At 42.3% G+C, this 21,016-nt stretch overlaps 1 protein-coding gene and 1 long non-coding RNA gene across 2 annotated transcripts in view; one reads left to right on the top strand and one right to left on the bottom strand.

Moving 5' to 3' along the window:
- The window catches only part of RFTN2 (raftlin family member 2), a 70,219-nt gene extending 49,258 nt beyond the window's left edge, over positions 1-20,961 (top strand). The window contains exons 8-9 of the mRNA XM_004772171.3: positions 6,918-6,996; positions 19,658-20,961. Of these exons, the coding sequence (XP_004772228.1) occupies positions 6,918-6,996; positions 19,658-19,912 (334 nt within the window). The 3' untranslated portion in view covers positions 19,913-20,961. The remainder of the gene's footprint in view (positions 1-6,917; positions 6,997-19,657) is intronic.
- On the bottom strand, positions 260-19,729 carry LOC123391644. The gene is made up of 3 exons (XR_006606338.1): positions 19,630-19,729; positions 2,084-2,173; positions 260-1,179 (listed from the first exon to the last, which is right to left on the bottom strand). It is a non-coding gene; the product is annotated as an uncharacterized LOC123391644 (long non-coding RNA).
- Positions 20,962-21,016: the final 55 nt, after the last annotated feature.

Here is a 21,016-nt window from a genome sequence, read left to right as displayed (position 1 = left end):
GGCACCTGGGTGGCTCAGTGGGTTAAAGCCTCTGCCTTTGGCTCAGCTCATGATCCCAGGGTCCTGGAATTGAGCCCCACATTGGGCTTTCTGCTCAGCAGGGAGCCTGCTTCCTCCTCTCTCTCTTTCTCTCTCTCTCTCTCTCTTGCTTTTCTGCCTACTTGTGATCTCTGTCTGTCAAATAAATAAATTAAATCTTAAAAAAAAAAAAAAGAATAATCTTCCCCTTTCCTAAAGCAGGAGAAAGGGGAAAGGGGAAAAGCGAATTATTTTTACATTTGGCTGTAATACGAGACATTTTAATATCTCAAATTAACATAAAATTCTCTAGGTACAGTTATCATAAGCTGGTGTGCCTAAAGGGTAAGTTTTGTGAGGAGGAGAAGGAAGAGTTAAAGCTTAAAAGAGTCATACTAACCATCAATGAACATCATAGATGTAACAATACCTAAGAAGCCTTTTATTTCGCTTCCAAGACTTGGCTCACTTGCTATGATTTTATTTTTTAATGCATGTTCTGGAGATCAATACATTATCATAGAAACCAAATGACCACTTTTTCATAAAGTATTTGAGTCTTCAAATATTTCCTGAGCACCATTTAGAAAGGGGACCTTCTGCCAGTTAACGTGCAAGATGCAGGGGTCGGGAGATACGATCCTCTGGGAGCTCAGACGCTCAGCCCGGGGAGCAGGGAAACGTGACCCCCGCGAAGGGGAATGAGCTCTATGTGGGGCTTCATGGGGGCCCCAAAAGGGAGGTGTTGATCTTCAGTTGAGGGATCACTGAAGACTTTCTGCCGGAGGTCATCCTCAAAATGAATCTCAAAAGATGGGCAGCCTGGAAAGAGGCAGAGCTGCTGTCACGGGCTCTGCCGCTGGCGAATGCCACAAGCAGGATTCCGAGATGGGACATGAGCAGCTGACAGTTAACACAGGACTATCAGTCTTGGGGGTTTTTACGTTTTAAAGAACGTAGAAAGACTTGTTCCCATCTCCCCACAAATTCTAAGTGCTTCAGCTCTGTTTCAGAGATATGTGAGGGGCACCTGGGAGGCTCAGTCCGTCAAGCATCTGCCTTCAGACGGGGCCTGACGAACAGGGAGCCTGCTTCCCGCTCTGCCTCTGCCTGTTGTCCTCCCTGCTTGGGCTCTATCTCCGTCAGATGCATACATAAAATCTTAAAAAAGAAACAAAAAAAAGACGTTTGAAATCATAAGCAAATATTGGACCAAGCACAAGTTCATGTTGTCCTCATAACTTCCTGTAAAAATAACCTACAAGTTTAAGTATCACTAAAGATACTATCAAACTGTGATAGAACTGCTTTTCAATTTTGTTTTTGTGCTTGTTTTAAGTAATGCTGTTCACTCTTAACTGAATTCATAAATTTTTTAAATCACAGTTTCCTAATCCACCTTATATGTGGTACTTAACTGCCAAACGGGCCGAGAACTTCCTGCTGTCCCGCCTTCCTTTTGCCATAAGAGCACCAGGACCTGTGCGGTCTGTTTACAGTCTAATTGGCCCAAGGAAAAAATGAACACTTCTCTTTACTTTCTTCAGTATTCTCCAGTACAACTCCTAAACATTATAAGCTGAAATGATACATTTGGGAGATGCTACATAATGTCTGAACTTCTGCAAAACAGTCTGTGCTTATCCATTTACTACAAAGTTTTCCAGGCAGAACGGAATTAAATTAGGCCACTCCTCTCTGTAGTCAAGGCTTTACTGAGTTCATTCTACATTTCTTTTTTTTTTTTAAGATTTTATTTACTTATTTGAAAGAGAGCAAAACAGCAAAAGAGGGAGCATAAGCAGGGGGAGTGGGAGAGGGAGAAGCAGGCTTCCCACCTGGCAGGGAGCCAGATGCAAGACTCAATCCTAGGACCCAGGGATCACAACCCGAGCAGAAGGCAGACGTGTGACAACCAAGTCACCCAGGCGCCCCTCTACATTTCTTGTATAGATAGTATGGTGTTGTAGGAAATAGAGGAGACTCAAGACAAAACTCCGAAAAAACTCTGGGTCTCAATTTCATTATCCATAAAAATGAGGAAAATAATATCTTCTGTGCTCACCTTAAAGAGCAATCCTAAGGGGGTGTCTGGCTGGCTCAGTCCGTGGAGGGTGCACGTCTTGAGCTCAGGGTTGTAGTTTCGTGCTCCACCCTGGAGGTAGAGATTACATAAAAATGAAATCTTTTTAGAAGGTGGGGGGAAGAAACAAGCGTGATCATTTACATGGAAATTCACATGGAAAGGGCTCAGTACATCAAAAGCAAACACAAATCCAAGTTACCCTTCTTAGTTCAGTCCGAGAGGCCTTCTGCTGTTGGAAGTCGTTCTTTGTCTCGGTAGTCTGTTGAGGCCATAGCAAACCCCGCTCCCTTAAACAACACCGAAACCCACTCTCTTAAACAACACCGAAACAGAAAGGCTTCCTTTTGTCTTCATATGAAGGGCATAGGAGGAGGTAAGGAAAGAGGAAGGAAAATGTATTGAGCGTGTCTTACGCTGCAGGATGCGTGCTCAGAATTTTTCTTCCACCACCTCACCAGTACTGTAAGAACCACCTCTGTTTTACAGAAGAGAAAGAGAAGGCTCAGAACGTCTGGGTGACTAGCTCAGCATCATGTAGCTAGTAAGTGGCAACAGTGGGATGCAAACCCAGCATTGGTCTGACTCGAAAGCCATATATGCTGTTTCCCCCACACTCGACTGCCTCTCCAATAAATATCTCCCCGACAAATGATGTGTCCGCACATTTCAAAGCTGTAGAGCTGGTCAAAAACCCACTTTCTCTCCCATCTGTGGCCTGACTCCTCTGCTTCTGCTGTAAATACAATCCTGGGCTCACTTTCCCCAGATCCTACGCTAGTGTTGGCCCACATTGAAAGGTGAGTGTAATACCAAGACAGAGAGCAAAAGGCCCTTGTCCCACGGGACAGCAGCAGTGCTGGTGGCCTCTCTTGCTGCTTCTAGGTCTATACCTGCCCTCTGGTTTTTGCCTGATCCTAGGTATGAACTGAGAGCTGACTGAGGCTTTAACCTTTCACTCTACTTCAAGCGATTTGGTCTGGCGAGATGCCTGGACCTGACCTGGGTCTCCCACCAGTCTTATTTTCCAAGAGGCCTCACCATCTGGCCTTTGCCTTATGTCCTGTAATTGGATCAATGCCCCAGATCCCACATGGACTTCGGCCTCTGGAGTCAGGCTACTTTCCTGGTCCCCTTTCTGCACTGATGACCTCCTTCCCCTTCCCCAGGCTGGGCCCTTTTATGCCTTGGCCCTGCTCCCCACCACTGCCTGCAGGGAACCGCGCCCCACCCCAGGCCTGCCCCGGCTGACCTGTCCCTCACGCTGCCTGTGCCCTCACGCTAACAAGGGCACAAGGGATTATCTGCTGCCCTCGGGAAGGAAGAACTAGTGGGTGTTTTCGCATCTTTGCAGACTATTCCCTTGACCAGCTCGTCATTGCAGCTTATACCCTTGACCGACACAGGCTGGGCCGGAAATCTTTCAGAGCTTGTGTGCAAATCAAGCCTTTCTCAAAAGCTGCGTTCGTTTCTATTACATCAAAGCATGACTGTCTATTAATAATAGTACAAAAAAGAATTTGAAGATTCTTAAATTCCTCACAGGAGAATTGCTGTAGGGAATAGGAGACAAAGGTTCTGTCCTCTAAGCATCCAGGGCATTTGAACAACTCTCTGGTCCTGTGATGACTTACCTGTCAAATCCTTTCAGAATTGTGCTACGGGGCAAACATTCTATCCCAGCTCAGTAAATAGAATTACCCCATGAGCCACAGGAGACTGAGGCACTCATCCTGCCAACTAGTTGTCCCTCTGTAAAGCTTCAGACTTCTTTCCCTTAGTTCTGCCATGTTTAAATTCTTCAGACCAGAAAGAGTTCCATAGCTCACAGTCGTTCTGAAAATAGCAGGACACATTTTAAATCAGAATGGCCCTGGGGGGCTTGGCTGGCTCAGTTGGAAGAGCATGCAACTCTTGATCTCAGGGTTGTGAGTTCAAGCCCCACAGTGGATACGGACATTACTTAAATAAATAAACAACAAAGACAACAGCACCAAAAGAAAAATTTTGAAAATAAAACTTAATGTGAAAAAATATTCAGAATGGCTCTCAGAAAACCAGGGACATAGCAGTCTCAGACATATTTCAAATTGAGGAGCTTGTTCTCAGGACCTCCTCAAGATAAGGGAAGAAACTGTCTCCCACAGTCTTACGGGGGCTTCTGGAGACTGTCCTAAGACAGTCGGCCTTTGAGAAGTCATCTATTCATTTACTGTTTTACCCCATTAGGAAAGGTTGCGAAGCCTGCTCTAGTTCCAACATCACACCCTAGGGCATTCAGACCTGTACCATCCTATAATGGGTTGGAAAGAACTCACTCCAGGGGTCATTCACAATCCCTGCCCCGACTTTCTCTGGCTTTCTATTCAAAAAGAATAAATCCCTCCTCATCTTTGCATAGTTCTAGGCCTGGTTCCCTCCTGGGATTCTCTAGCTGAATCATACACTTTGAACAGTACCCAGAAACAACCTCTGAGTCTTGGGTACCCTCTCCACCCCCTTTTCTCTCTTAGAAGATATTCTAGATTCTGAGACAGTTCCCTTCCACTTAACTGCACTGTACATCTCATTAAATGAGTAGGAAAAGCAGAAGGAATAGACAAAGTAGAAAAAAATCACGTTTGTTGTAGACCTTTTAGTAGCAGGCACAGCCGAGGTCTTCATACACATCCACATACTTACCCTTTGCAAAGTCCCTCACGGGAAATGAAAGTTAAGAGAATTTTAAAACTTTGCTAAAGAAACCAGCTATGAGGTGGTATCATCAGCTATTATGGAAGAGTTGGAATTTAAAGCCACTGCTTTTTCCAGCATATTCTGTACTTCCCAAACACAGACCAGCCTATTCTGCACACTGTTAGTCTCTTTCCTGTATGCCTGTGTCATAACCCATGTCTCCTGATGAACAACTCTCTGGTCCTGTGATGACATACCTGTCAAATCCTTTCAGAATTGTGCTACGGGGCAAACATTCTATCCTAGCTCAGTAAATAGAATTACCCCATGAGCCACAGGAGCAGAGAGTTGATCCCAAAAGCAACGATACACAGTTGGCCCTTAAACAACATGGGTTTGAACTGCACAGGTCCACTTAAAAGCAGATTTATTTTGATAAATATAGTACAAAACTGTAAATGTGTTTTCTCCTCCTTATGATTTTTTCATAACAATTTCTTTTCTCTAGCTTATTTTATTGTAAGAATACAGTTTATAATATATTTAACATACAAAATATGTGTTAGTAAACTGTTAATATATTTGGCAAGGTTTCCAGTCAACAGCAAGCTCTTAGTAGTTAAGTTTTTGGAGAGTCTAAAGTATATGTGGATTTTTTTTTTTAAGATTTTATTTTGGGGGCACCTGGTGACTCAGTGGGTTGAGCCTCTGCCGTCGGCTCAGGTCATGATCTCAGGGTCCTGGGATCAAGCCCCACATGGGGCTCTTCTGCTCTGCAGGGAGCCTGCTTCCCCCTCTCTCTCTGCTGCCTCTCTGCCTACTTGTGCTCTCTCTCTGTGTCAAATAAATAAATAAAATAAAAAAAAAAAAAAAAAAAGATTTTATTTTTAAATAATCCCTACCCCCAAACTGGGGCTCAAATTCACAACCCCAAATTCGAGAGTCACATGCTCTACCTACTGAACCAGCCAAGTGGCCCCCCATGTGGATTTTTGACTGGGGTTGGGGGGGTCGATTCCCTTAAGCCCCACGTTGTTCAAGGGTCAACTACACTTCATACCAAGTCTTTCCTTCTAATCAAAGATAAAGTTAAACTAGACTGATATTAGACCAGAAGCATTCTTTTAAAAATAAAAAAGAAGCAGTCTCTCATTACCACTTTGGGGGAAACTTCCGCTAGGGCCGGAGTTTCAATGTTGCATTTGTTTTCCAGAAAAAGAGCTCCGCATAAAATGCAGCTAATAGTGAGGTTTTGTTTGGGTTTTTTGCATAATAAAAGTCGTAACTGAGCAACATTAGCTACAGACACTCCTCCCCATAAATCCATGGAGACTGTGAAAAGCATTTCAGAGAAATACAAACCCCAAGTAGTCTTTGGCGAGGGGTAATTTGCCATGATGATAGTTAAATAAGGAGAATACTGAGTAGCTGACTACAAAGAAGCATCTGAAAATAAAACTAGCTGTGGCTCAAGCCCCTCATCTGAAAATGTATATAAAATCTCTCACATGTGGCAGCCTAAATTAGTCTCTTCTTCTTATGAGGCAAATTTGACAATGCATACCAAGAAGCTTAAATCATGCCCTTTTGACCTAATAATCCCACTCCTGAGAGTTTATCTCAAAGAAATAAGTCATAAGAATAAGGAAGACTATCCATATTTTACAGAAGCATTATTTAAAATTTAGTGGAAAATTGGAAACAACCTAATTTTCCAATAATACAGGAAAGGCGTAATGCATTTTAGTATCTTAATTCTTTGAGAGACTGCAGCTATTAAGAATATGATCACAAGTGTACAAACAAGGAAAGGGGTGTTTAATGAAAAGCATAGAACACCGAAATGTGGAAATTCACATGTTGATAAAGACTAGGAGGGAGCAAATAAAAGATAAAAAGACTTACATTCGCAATATTGAGATTACAAGTTCTAAGCAAATTTTTCTTTGGTAAAGGACTGTATTCAGCTTTTAGGCATTTTTTCTTACTTTTCCAGTTACAACTTATATAGAATCATATTTCATAATTATTTTTGGATCAAAAGATTATATTACAAAGTATACATATGAAATATTCTAGCCAAGGATGAAATTGAGAATTACTAATTTGCAAACACTAATGCTATTGCTTTAATTTGCAGTGAAGGGAATTTGGCTACAAAACAAGTTGTATTCCTTCAAAGACCAGTTATGTGGAATTCAGCTGCACAAACACCAGAAGTGAGTAAAACTGATGCTTTATTACTAAATGTTCTATTGAAACATTCAATCCTTAACTCTCATTGTGATTCTAAATGGTGAATACAGATGAGGAAATGTGGACTTGATATGGAAATATTCTCTAAACCAACATATAGCAACAAAGGAAATGTGTCAGTAACTCCGTGCTGGGAGACAGTTTTGAAGGGGATCAAAATATGTCACCCCAAAATCTGCCACGTGGACTAAGGATTATTTTCAGCTGAACACAGCTAAGAATCACATACATAAGAGTAACTTTCTCTCCCCTCCCTTTATGATAAAAAGTAGGGCATAAATTTGCTTTTTTTTTTTTTTAATAAATTCCCCTTTTTAAAGATAACATAGGGCTGCCTGGCTGACTCAGTAGACTTCATCTTGAACTCGCTCTGACTCTTGATCTCAGGGTTGTGAGTTCAAGCCTCAGGTTGGGTGTAGAGATTACTTAAAAAATAAAATCTCAAAATAAAAAAAAAGTAACATAAATTTCCATTTGTAAAGGAAAGTTGCCCTCCTTCCCTGTACTAGGAAGAGAAGACTCCTACTAGTCATCAAAGATGACTTATTGCTAGATGTGGCACTGACTTGAGGTTACATAAGTAAATCTTATTAAAATAACCCTTATCTTCCATTAGGTTCACCACATATGCACAGTGGTGAACTTTCCACAGTCTGCTGCCCATCGAGGCCCAAAGCCCTGTTCCTTTGTCTAGTCACTTTGCTAAAATCATGTATAAGCTAGACTTGGGAGCTTATATGGTTACAGTCTAACTGCCTCTTTAAGTTTTCACTTTTTCTTTGTGAAGCCCCCATAGACATCCAAAATAAACCTTTTCTTCTGTTAATCTGTCTTTTGTTAGTTTAACTTGCAAGCCTCATGAGATATGAGGGTAGAAGAAAATTGTTGTGAGTGCCTAATATTGCAACAGACATACAGATGGCCCACACACAGGTGAGAAGATGGTCAGCATCGCTAATCATCAGAAAAATGCAAATCAAAGCCACAATGACAGATCACCTCACGCCAGTCAAAATAATTAATATAAAAAAGATAAGAAATAAGAAGTAGTGTGAGGATGGGGAGAAAAGGGAGCCCTTGTACACGGTTGGTGGGAATGTAAATTGGTGCAGCCACTGGGGAAAACTGTATGAAAACGGTATGTAGGCTCCTCAAAAAAACAGTAAAACAGAATTACCGTATGATCTGAAAGACCCGCGGATCCCCTTACCCAAGAATCCAACACTGCCACTGGATGCAATCAGCAAGAGGTTCTTTATTGTTACGCAGGCACCTGCGGGTGGTCAGCAGCTCCTGCTACCTGAGCACACACGGCTGGGGTGGTGCCGGGTTTTTAGAGACAGGTACAAACAAGTTTTGGGTGGGGCGCAACTGATTGGTTGACAGAACTTTTGAAAAAGGCATACGTGGAGTTTGCTGATTGGCTTTGGGGACCCGCGCGCGAAGAGAGAGGCGGGAAGGGGGAACAAGCTGATTGGTTCTGAGGGCCCGCGCGCGGGAGGAGAGAGGCAGGGAGGGGGAACAAGAAGGGGGAAGGGAGGAATGCCATCATGGCGTCTTCTATTATTTCTATAAGCCGAGCAGTTACAGAAGGGCAAAAGAGCAATTAATAACCTAATTTACGCCTAAAAGCCAGCGGTTCACAGAAAAGGAAACAAGCGGTTAGTTATCCTATCTATCTTCTAGGGGAGGGGTCTTTCAATCCAGTAATTGCACTTGTGGGCATTTACCAAAGAATGTGAAAACACTAATTTGAAAAGAGATATGCACCCCTGTGTCTACTGCAGCATTATTTACCACAGCCACGATATGGGGAAAGTCCAACAGTCCATCCATACGTGAATGGATAAAGAAGGTGTGATCTCTCTCTCAATATGTATATGTATATATATGGTAGAATATTATTCAGCCATAAAAAAAAAAACAAAGTCTTGCTGTCAGCAACAACATGGCTCAATCTGGAGGATATAAAGCTAAGTGAAATAAGTCAGGTAGGTAAAGACAAGTACCATATGATTTCACTCATATGTGAAATTTAAGAAACAAAATAGATGAAAAAAGAAACAAAACAAAACACCAGACTCTTAAATATAGAGAAGAAACCTGTGGTTACCGAGGGGAAGTGGGTGGGGAGATGGATAAAATAGGTGAAGAAGATTAAGAGTGCACTGATCTTGGGGCGCCTGGGTGGCTCATTGGGTTAAAGCCTCTGCCTTTGGCTCAGGTCATGATCCCAGGATCCTGGAATCGAGTCCCGCATCGGGCTCTCTGCTCAGCAGGAAGCCTGCTTCCCCCCACCCCTGCCTGCCTCTCTGCCTACTTGTGATCTCTGTCAAATAAATAAATAAATAAAATCTTTAAAAAAAAAAAAGAGTGCACTGATCTTGAACACTGAGTAGTGGATGCAACTGTTGGATCACTAACATAGCACTACCAATACTGCCATGCATTACCAATACTGTAATTTTTAAATAATAATAATAAATAAATAATAATAAATAAAAATATTATAGAGATTCCATTTATATGATATTCTCAAAAATATAAAACTATAATGTGGAGAACAGATCAATGGTTGCAAGGAATTAGAGTTTTGGGGGAAGGAAAGTGATAAAGGGATCCTGTGGAGGTTTTAGAGGAGATAATAGAACTGTTCTGTATCCTATTGTGGTTACACAAAACTATGCATGGCAGTGGGAATTCATAGAACTATATACTTTTAGCATATAATAATCTAAAAATTAAAAGACTACATTTCTTATGTCTTTGTCCTTCATTAAAGACTTTCCTTGGTAGAAACAAAAAGAAGAGTAGAACAAATGAAACTAGGACCTGGTTCTTTGAAAGAATTAATAATATCAAAAAACCCTTGGCCAGACTTATAAAAAAGAAAGGAAGAAGGACCTAAGTAGATAAAATCATGAATGAAAGAGGAGAGATCACAACCAATACAGAAGAAATACAAACAACTATAAGAACATATTATGAGTAACTATATGCCAGCAAATTAGGCAACCTAGAAGAAATGGATGCATTCCTAGGGACATATAAACTACCAAAACTCAAACAGGAAGACAGAAAACTTGAACAGACACATAACCAGTAAGGAGATTGAATCAGTCATCAAAAATCTCCTAAAAAACAAGAGCCCAGGGCCAGATGGCTTCCCAGGGGAATTCTACCAAACATTTAACAAATTGATACCTATTCTTCTGAAGCGGTTTCAAAAAATAGAAATGGAAGGAAGATTTCCCAACCCTTCCTATGAGGCCAGCATGACCTTCATCCCCAAACCAGACAAAGACCCCACTAAAAAGGAGAATTACAGACTATTATCCCTGATGAACATGGATGCAAAAATTCTCACCAAGATACTTGCCAATAGGATCCAACAGTACATTAAAAGGACTATTCACCAGGCACCTGGGTGGGCTCAGTGGGTTAAGCCTCTGCCTTCAGCTCAGGTCATGATCTCAGGGTCCTGGGTTCGAGGCTCGAGTCAGGTGCACTGCTCAGCGGGGAGCCTGCTTCCCCCTCTCTCTGCCTGCCTCTCTGCCTACTTCTGATTTCTGTCTCTGTCTAATAAATAAATAAAATCTTAAAAAAAAAAAAAAAAAAAGGACTACTCACCATGACCAAGTGGGATTTATTCCCAGGCTGCAAAGATGGTTCAACAGTTGTAAATCAATCAATGTGATACATTACATTAATAAAAGAGAGGACAAGAACCATATGATTCTCTCAATAGATGGAGAAAAAGCATTTGACAAAGTACAGCATCCTTTCCTGATCAAAACTCTGCACCGTGCAGGGATAGAGGGAACATACCTCGATGTGATAAAAGCCATCTACAAAGACCCACAGTGAATATCATTCTTTTTCTTTTTTTTAAGATTTCATTTTTATTGATTTGACAGAGAGACACTGAGAGAGTGCACACAAGCAGGGGGAGCGACAGGGGGAGAAGCAGGCTTCCCTCTGAGCAGTGAACCAGATGTGGTGCTTGATCCCAGGACTCTGGGATCGTGACCTGAGCCAAATGCAGACAGTTAATAGCTGGTCACCCAGGTGCCCTGCAAATCTCATTCTCAAAGGGGAAAAAATGAGAGCTATTCCCCTAAGACCAGGAACTCAACAGGGCAGTCCACTATCACCACTGTGTTCAATATAGTACTAGAAGTCCTAGCCTCAGCAATCAGACAAAAAAAAAAAAAAAAAAAAAAAAGAAAAGAAAAGAAACAAAGGCATCCAAATCCACAAAGAGGTCAAACTCTCCTCTTCACAGATGACATGATATTCTATGTGGCAAACCCAAAAGACTCCATCCCCAAATTGCTTGAACTCATACAGGAATTCAGCAAAGTGCCAGGATATAAAATCAGTGCACAGAAGTCTGTTACATTTCTATACACTAACAATGAGACAGAAGAAAGAGAAATTAAGGAGTCAATCCCATGTACAGTTATACCCAAAACCATAAGATACCTAGGAATAAACCTAACCAAAGAGGCAAAGGATCTACATTCAGAAAACTAGAGGACACTCTAAGAAATTGAGAAAGAAATTGAGGAAGACCCCAAAATTGGAAAAATGTTCTATGCTAACAGATTGGAAGAACAATTATTGTTTAAAATGTCAATGCTACCTAAAGCAATCTACATAGTCAATGCAATCCCTATCAAAATACCATCAACTTTTTTCCCAGAACTGGAACAAACAATCCTAAAATTTGCATGGCACCAGAAAAAGACCCTCAATAGCCAAAGAAATGTTGAAAATGAAAACCAAAGCTAGTGGCCTCACATTGCCTGACTTCAAGCTCTATTACAAAGCTGTAATCATCAAGACAGTATGGCACTGGCACAAAAACAGACACACAGATCAGTGGAACAGAACAGAGAAGCCAGAAATGGACCCTCCACTCTATGGTCAACTAATCTTCAAAAGAGCAGAAAAGAATACCCAATGGAAAAAAAAACAGTCCTTCAACAAATAGTGTCAGAAAAATAAACAGAATGGGAGAAGATATTTGCAAATGACATAACAGATAAAGGGCTAGTATCCAAAATCTGTAAAGAACTCATCAAACTCCACATCCAAAGAACAAATAATCCCATCAAGAAATGAGCAGAAGATATGAACAGACGTTTCTGCAAAGAAGACATCCAAAAGACCAACAGACACATGAAAAAATACTCCACATCACTCGCCATCAGGGAAATACAATTCAAAATCACAATGAGATACCCCTCACACCAGTCAGAATGGCTAAAATTAATAACTCAGGAAACAACAGATGTTGGTGAGGATGCCGAGAAAGGGAAACCCTCTTACACTGTTGGTGGGAAGGCAAGCCGGTATAGCCACTCTGGAATACACCATGGAGGTTCCTCAAAAAGTTTAAAATAGAGCTACCCTGTGACCCAGGAACTGCACTACTAGGTATTTACCCCAGAGATACAAATATAGTGTCTGGAGGGGAACCTGTACCCCAGTGTTTATAGCAGCAATGTCCATAATAGCCCAACTATGGCAAGAGTCCAGATGTCCATTGACAGATGAATGGATAAAGAAGATATGGTAGATATAATATACAATTGATACTATTCAGTCATCAAAAAAATGAAATCTTGCCATTCATAATGATGTGGATGGAGCTAGAGGGTATTATGCTAAGTGAAATAACCCAATGAAAGAAAGACAATCATCATATGTTCTCACTCATATATGGAATTTAAGAAACAAAACAGAGGATCCTAGGGAAGGGAGGGGAAAAATAAAACAAGTCTAAATGAGAGAGAGAGACGGGGAGCCTGGGTGGCTCAGTGGGTTAAGCCTCTGCCTTCAGCTTGGGTCATGGTCTCAAGGTCCTGGGATTGAGCCCCGCATTGGGCTCTCTGCTCAGCAGGGATCCTTTCCCTCTGCCTGCCCGTCTGCCTACTTGTGATCTCTCCCTCTCTGTCTAATAAATAAATAAATAATCTTTTTTTAAAAAAGGGAGAGGGAGACAAATCATTAGAGACTCTTACTCAGGAAACAAACTGATGGTTGCTGGGGAGGCAGTAGGGAATGGGGTAACTGGGGGATTGGCATTAAGGAGGGCACATGACATAATGAACACTGGTTATTATATAAGATTGATGAATCACTGAACTCTACCTCTGAAACTAATAATATATGTAAATTAATTCAATTTAAAAAACAATAAATCTTGCCCCCCCCAAAAAAGAGACTGTCCTTGATAATGAAATTCTGATGAAGTAAGGCTATTATTAAGGGTTAAAGTAAGGGTTCAAGCAATGTCCTTTCCATCTTGTTCCTTTTATCTATTCTTATTTTTCTTTTGGTGGGAGGCCTCTACATGAATTCAAGGATATGACACGCAGTAGATAAGAGACTCCCAACCAGGATTTTAACTCCATCTATTAAATGTTCCCAACTTTTTCTTCCAAGATTTTTTCTTCTAAGATCTTTGGAATTCAGAAAAGAGTTTCAAGATTCTTTTTTGTTTCTTTTGAAGACTCAAAACTAATCAAAATTTTTTATTACCTAAAAGTCTCCATTTCAGTTAAATTCTTCATCCCATTTCTCTTTGATAATTATATGAAAGTATTTAGTTTCCACTAACTCAGAGTAGAGTTTCCACTCACTGGTGTTTTCAGGAGTAGAAAACAAAACATGAAAAGGATTCCAGGGGATGGGGTACGTGTGTGTGTGTGTGTGCATGTGTGCTACACTCTCCAAGCCTTCATACCTTCATCTATAAAATATGGACAATGTTAATACTTACCACAGGGTTGTGAGGGGGATTCAATTAGAATACATGTAGAGGGGCGCCTGGGTGGCTCAGTGGGTTAAGCCTCTACCTTCAGCTCAGGTCATGATCCCAGGGGCCTGGGATCGAGTCCCGCATTGGGCTCTCTGCTCAGCAGGGAGCCCGCTTCTCCTCATCTCTCTCTCTGTCTGTCTCTCTGCCTATTTGTGATCTCTCTCTCTGTCAAATAAATAAATAAAATCTTAAAAAAAAAAAAAGAATACATGTAGAGAGCTTAGCACAATGGCTGGTCATATGAAATGTTGCTTTTGTTTTCAATAGGAACATTTTTCTTTCAATACTCCATAATTAAACGCTACAATAATTCTATGGAAAAAGTGACGAAGAATCTAGAAATTCCTAATGACACTCCATTTTCTCCAACTAAAAATTACCTTCAGCTAGTATGCAGGAATGTAGTGTATTAATGTTTTTGATTATCCAAAAAAAAATACATATACATATACATGAAATATGGTAACATATTAACATGTTTAGAATTAGGTAATGAGTATATAGTGTTTGATGTATTATACCTTTAAACTTTCTGTCTACTAGAAATTTTTCATAATTAGAAAGTTGGGGAAAATCAAGCTAAAAAGCATTAGTCATCAACAACTTTTTCATGTTATTAATTAGTAACTAACTAGTTACTAAGATGCTATACCAAAAAGGCCCATAAGGAATGATTTAATACAACAGAAGGGTCTCTCTCTCCCAATAGTCTAAAGATGGGCAGGACCTCCAGGGTAGGGCAAGGCTCTGCTTCATGACTGGTCAGCCCTGCTGCCCTCAACATTTGGCTTCTACCTCTGGACCCAGGGCTGGTCACAGTTGTTGCTATGTCCAGCCAGCAAGAAGGAAAGGGGCCATACTTCATAGGCACTGACATGCCAGACATACTTCAAAGGCACTGACCCTTAATCCCATATTTCTTCTCGCATCCCACTGACATGAACTTATCTATGCCACCATGAGGGTCTGCAAGGGAGGCTGGAATATGCCATCTGGGCAACCACGTGCTGGTGCCACAGCGAAATAGCCCACGGCCGGCCACGGATTGCAAGGCAGCGGCAGGGAGGAGTCCCATTACTGAAAGAAGGAGAGAATGGGGAGACATGAGTTTAATGTTTAATTTATCTTCCTTCTTTAGAGCAGCTTTACATTCAAATAATATTCTTGTCTTTAAAATTTATCTCAAAAGAAATGATTGCAGGAGGTAAAGCCTTCTTGGGCACATCTATGGAATCCTTTCTCTACCACAAACCTAGAAGTGAAGAAGCAGCAGCAGGAAAATGTTCTAAATTCGATCTTTTCCAAAGTAGCTATGATGAGGTCATAAAAATACTAAGAAATATTTAAGGTACACCTTAACTTCTTTCTTTACCTTACAGTGAGACGATTACTAAACTTTGTTCTTACTTTTTCAGTCATTTGAAGTTGATACGAAATTATCTGAAAATCACAAGGGTCATACTTTACTCATCAACTGTTAGTATCCTCAACTCAGGTCCATGTGAAATCAAATCAGGTGCCAGTGTAAGCAGAGGATGTCACGTGTCTCAAAGAGCATTTAGTAAAATTCAAGATAAAAACATTTTGCTTTAATATTTAATGATGTTCTTCACCTAGGGAATGCTTTCCACTCAAAGCAAATGGGTTTTTCTTGGTATGAGCTGAAAGAGGAAGAGGGGTCCCTGCTGCCACAGGGCAAGGTTCAGGCTGGAAAACAGCTCTCTGCTAGGCCACCCATGCTATGACCTCTTGGTGTCCCTCCCTGGGCATGTAAGGGACAGAAGCCCTGCTCAGACAGCCTATGTATGTAAGCGAATTTATTGACTTCTAGATGGGAAGGATACAGGCATAGCTCACAACATCAAAAAAGGGCTATAAGAACCCTCAGGTCCTGACATGAGAGAGTCAATGTTGCCAGGATGTTCTCCTTCATCTGTCTGTTTCATCTTCTATGTGCATATGTGCAGAGGCTTCTGATAAGGTGAGCATGGCCACCTCACCAAAAAGAGCTTCTTAGGGTGCCTGGGTAGCTCAGTCAGTTAAGCATCCAACTCTTGATTTAGGCTCGGGTCATGATTTCAGGGTTCTGAGACTGAGCCCCCACTGGGCTCTATGCTGGGCATGGAGCCTGTTTAAGATTCTCTCTCTCGGAGCACCTGGGTGGCTCAGTGGGTTAAGCATCCGCCTTCAGCTCAGGTCATGATCTCAGGGTCCTGGGGTCGAGTCCCATGTTAGGTTCCCTTCTCAACAGGGAGTCTGCCTCTCCACTCTGCTTGTGCTCTTTCTCTCTCTCTCAAATAAATAAATAAAATCTTTAAAAAAAGAAGAAAAAGAAAAAGAAAAGATTCTCTCCCTCTCCCTCTGTCCTTTCCTCATCCTCTTCTCTAAAAAAATAAAGAGCTTCTCTATCCTACAGTCCGTCTAGAAATCCCAGGGAAGGACTCTGATTGGATCTGATTGGGCATGTGTCCACGCAGCAGCAGAGAAGAAGGTGGATAGGAAAGCTGGCTTTTCCTTCCCAGACTTGAATGATCTTGACAACCCCAAGCTGGGTGCCCCAGGAACAAGTTCTGTGAGCAAGCACGGGTTGTGTGTCTCCATATGTTTTCAAAAATCCTTCAGACTCTTCCAAGTGGTACTAGGGCTACATTTCGGTGCGCAGAGGCTTCCTGATCCCACCCCCCCCACGCCTGAGACACACAAGGAAGACACGTCCTGAATGTCCACTCCAAGTTTTTACTGCTTTATAAACTTCATTCTTTCCTTTTTGTTTTTAAGACCCTTACAGTGAAAAATGGAAGCCAGAATGGTAGGATACCCTGACTTCAACTGACTTGTCATTGAGTCTCATATATTTGAAATGGGGCACCCATTTTTAGCAAATATTGACACTGATTCTCAAAAGTTAATAGATTTTTATCAAGAATGGCATTAGATCTGCATCCAGATCTTGGTATTTTCTCCAATTTTATAGTGAAAATATCAGGGGAAAAAAAAAAGTTACATGAATAAGCCTGGCCATGTATCATGGAAATTTTCTCCTTATTGACATAGAGAAATACTAAAAATAGAGTGCTAAGTTAAAAAGTGTGTTGTACACATCTATGTGTGCATAAGCAAATACATACATATTTACAGAAAGAAACAGTAAAATATGGCAAATTTTAACATTTTAAAATTTTAAATTTTATCTTTATCTGCAAGATAGGATTGTGGGTGGGTTTTGTTTTTCTGTTTTTGCCAGACTTTCTACACTGAACATGTATTATTTTTGTAACTGAAGGAAAATTATATTTGGGAAACACACAAATCTTTGACCTTAAATCTACTCATATTTTTGCAGCTGTGGGTGATATTGAGTTCGAAGAATGAGATAAGATACTTGAGATCTAGTTTGAGACCAATCATTCCCTGACCTTGGGCAAATCCTCTTTCTTCTGGGCCTGCATCTTACCTCTATAGGATGATGAGTTATAGTAGATGATCTCTCAAGACTGGTCGGGCTCCTACATTCTAAATTATGAGAACACTGCAACTTGATCTGTTGGAAAAGCATTAGCTCAGGTGGAAAGTGGGGTAGGGGAGGCAATAGCATTGCTGAAGAGGTCTTTATTAAGATCATATGGTAAAAAAGTAGAAGTGTTCTGAAATATTTTTTAGACTTAGCATGCTAGGTATTGTCATCTTCTAATATTTGAAATTTACATTTGGTGGCTGCTTACTTGTTAATACTTACCTAAAAGTAAATTACTATGAGTATCATATCATTCTGAATAACACCCACATTTTATTAAGAAAATTCTTCTTGACTATGTGAACTGGTTGACATACAATAAGGAATTTATTGCAGAATTCACGTCTGGCCCTGTTCCTGGTGAGAAAGGGAAGATCCAGGCAGCCAAGAGCTCCCAGGCCTCCCTGCCTTCCTACTTTTCTCTCCGGCTGCACTGAGAGGTCATTCGAGAGTGAGCGCGCTCCTTCTGCGTGTGCGAGAGGGCGCCCGCGGTCTGGCCGCACTCATCAGCCCGTCCTGCAGCCACGAGGCCGAATCCTCACTGACCAGCTAGCTCCCCGGGACCGGGACCGGGACCGGGACCGGGACCGGGAGAATGTGCCGTTCTCAAACTCAACACCCGAGGATAAAGCCTCAGGTTCCACTTCTTGCATTAAATCCCATACTTCTGGTGTGAGAATCCAAAAGAAAAGGATCTGAGAGCTGATATTTGCATTTGGTGAATACAGTGGGGCCAATGGAAGTGTCACAACACAGCCCTCTCTGATTGGGGACCATGAAGGCTCTTGTTGAGGCAGGACCCACTCGTTGCCTTAAACTTCCCCAAGGCCTCCAGTAGCTCAGCCAAGAAAAAGAACTGTGGACGCGCCTTTCCGTGCAACACGCCGAGGGCTGCTGCTTCCCACACAAACTAGATCTCAAGTATTTTATCTCATTCTTCGAACTCAATATCCCCCACAGCTGCAAAAATATGAGTAGATTTAAGGTCAAAGATTTGTGTGTTTCCCAAATATAATTTTCCTTCAGTTATAAAAATAATACATGTTCAGTGTAGAAAGTCTGCTGCAACGTCACACGAGGTGGTTGCATTCCATGGTAGCCGAGTAAATCTAATTTAATAAGGCTTTTGTTTGCGTTGTATATTTGCCATGAAAACCAGCAGACAATACTTTCGTATTTTACACACTACAGTTCAACAAACCTATGGGTTAACAGTTTTCTCAGACCAGCCTGGGCATCTGACTCCTACATTTTTTTTCCTAAGTTTTATAAGTTGTACCTCTTGCATTTAGGAAAATACAATCCTAGGTCCTTACTAACAGATAAATGAACTTCCAAGAAATAAACTCTGTAAATTGGGACATAACTATGCTTTTTTATTTATCTTTTTAAATTTTATCTTTATCTTTTTATCCTTCTTCAGACTTTGTGCCTAAGAGGATGTGATCATATTCTTTTTTTTTTTTTTTTAAGATTTTATTTATTTATTTGACAGACAGAGATCACGGGTAGGCAGAGAGGCAGGCAGAGAGAGAGAGAGGGAAGCAGGCTCCCTGCTGAGCAGAGAACCCGATGCGGGACTCGATCCCAGGACCCTGAGATCATGACCTGAGCCGAAGGCAGAGGCTTAACCCACTGAGCCACCCGGGCGCCCGGATGGGACCAGATTCTAATACGCGCCGTCATCAGTACCAGGGACACGGTCAGGCCCCCCGAGTGTTTCCCGGCCAGCGCGCGCACAGGTTCCCGGAGAGGCCGCAGACCGAGCTGCTCGCGCCGCGTCGGGCCGAAGCGAGCTGCCGCAGGACGGGGAGAGACGCGGCTGCGCGAGCCGGGAAGACCGTCCGGCCACTCCGCGGCCTCCACGCGGTCGGAATGTTGGCGACTCCCCGGCGCCGCCCGCGGCCGTCGCACCGGGTGGGAGGCGGCCCGCGCGGCGCTTTTCTGCTGTCCCGCTCCTGACCGCCGCCGAGAAGAAAACCGGAACTTGGCTGTATTTTTACCGTTTTGTTCCCCCGAGTAGGGTCTCGGCAGGTGCCTCTGCCCCGAGGGACCCGTGAGGGCGCAGACGCGCGCGCCACCGACGCGAGGAGGAGCAGAAGGCCGCGCCGGGCCGCTGCCGGGCTCGCCTGGGGCGGGTGACGGGGACGCGGAGCTGGTCCTGCGGGACGAGCAGGGCTCTGAAGGGCCCGCGGAAAGGACATGTTGGCAAAGTGGGGTCTGTGCTAGGGCGGGAAGGGCGCACCTTCTCACCTCCCGCGGCCCGTCTCTTGTGTTGCAGAGGAGAGCCGGCCGGCACGCGAAGGGTGGGGACCGCAGCAGAGCCCCCAGCAGGAGCGTCGGGGCGGACGCGGCCGCGTCGCCGCCCGGCGACAGCGGAAACCTGCCCGAGGAGCGCCTCGTGGCCCCGTCGCGGGAGCGCTGGGCCGGCGAGCGCAGGCCCGTCCCGCACGGCGGCGGCGACAGCGCGCTGCGGGAGCTGGACGACGGCCAGTTTGACCCGGAGGACGCAGTGACTCAAGTCACGTGTATGTGACCGACGAAGTCACGCCACAGAAGGCCTGTAAATAAGTGTTCCGGTAATCGCCAGCCGGCTTCATTATGTCACTTTACCTGCATTTATGTCCTACCTTCGACTGTGCCAGACTCGGGCTTTCCTCTAATCTGCATAAACTTTGGTTCAACCTCAGACAAGGAAACATAACCAACATATTTGTAAATTTAGCATCGTGTTTACACTTCTCTCAACTAAAACATCTGTTTAAACAGATGTTTCATTAGGTTATTAACCAATAATCTACTTCAGTTTCTCATGAATGTTACAGGATGTACTTTTCGTTCAGTTCCTGGAGAGAACACTAAATAGATCAACCAGTATTTCACCTAATTAGAAAGTTCTCAGGAAGTCAGAATCTTACTTAAGGTAAAAAGCAGTCTCTCTCTCTCTCTCTCTCTCTTGAAATCCCTCTCTCTCTTTCGCATACCTGTAAAGGGAAAATTAATGAAATACCTATTTCCTGAATATAACACTTAATCCAAATTTTGTCATTTAGTGATGATCTGTATATAAAAAGCAAGTTCCCATTTGTTAAAATATTCTTCAAAAACATCTTTTTGTATGTCTTTGCTTTTAAAGAAAGGGTCACCAAGTTACCAGCCCTGTACTGACTCATTGAGCTTAAATTTTATTGCTTCTAATGGCCTAGATATAGAGCAAAGCAGCCTTCCTCAAAATTCAATATGAAAAGAACCCATAATCTCAACATTTAAAAACTTTAGTAGAACGAAATAATTTTCTTCATCTTAAATTGCAAGAATAAAAAGGTACTCAGAGTCCATGTGTATGGAGACCCATCTCTTTTATCTCTGCTTTTCCTGTTCTGCCTTGCCCAGTCTTGCCTAAAGATTAAAATTCTACATCATAGAGGATTTTCATCTATCTATGAAAGGCTTACTCTGAAATGTGGGAATCTTCAAGTGAAATACAACTGACTTTGCCATTGATGAATGCAGCCTATTATCTATTTTTATTAGCATTGGTGTTGACATTATAAGATAATTTGAATAATAAAATGTCACTTGTTACTGGGCTGTCATTTTTTATCACAAATGCTCGTAATATGCTTTGTACGTATGATGG

The sequence above is a fragment of the Mustela putorius genome, unplaced genomic scaffold (assembly GCF_011764305.1).
Source record: "Mustela putorius furo isolate JIRA1106 unplaced genomic scaffold, ASM1176430v1.1 tig00000275_pilon_pilon_pilon, whole genome shotgun sequence".
In the NCBI taxonomy this organism is placed as follows: Eukaryota; Metazoa; Chordata; class Mammalia; order Carnivora; family Mustelidae; genus Mustela; species Mustela putorius.
The sequence above is the reverse complement of the archived record's forward strand: the minus strand, read 5'-3'. Positions and strand labels throughout refer to the sequence as shown.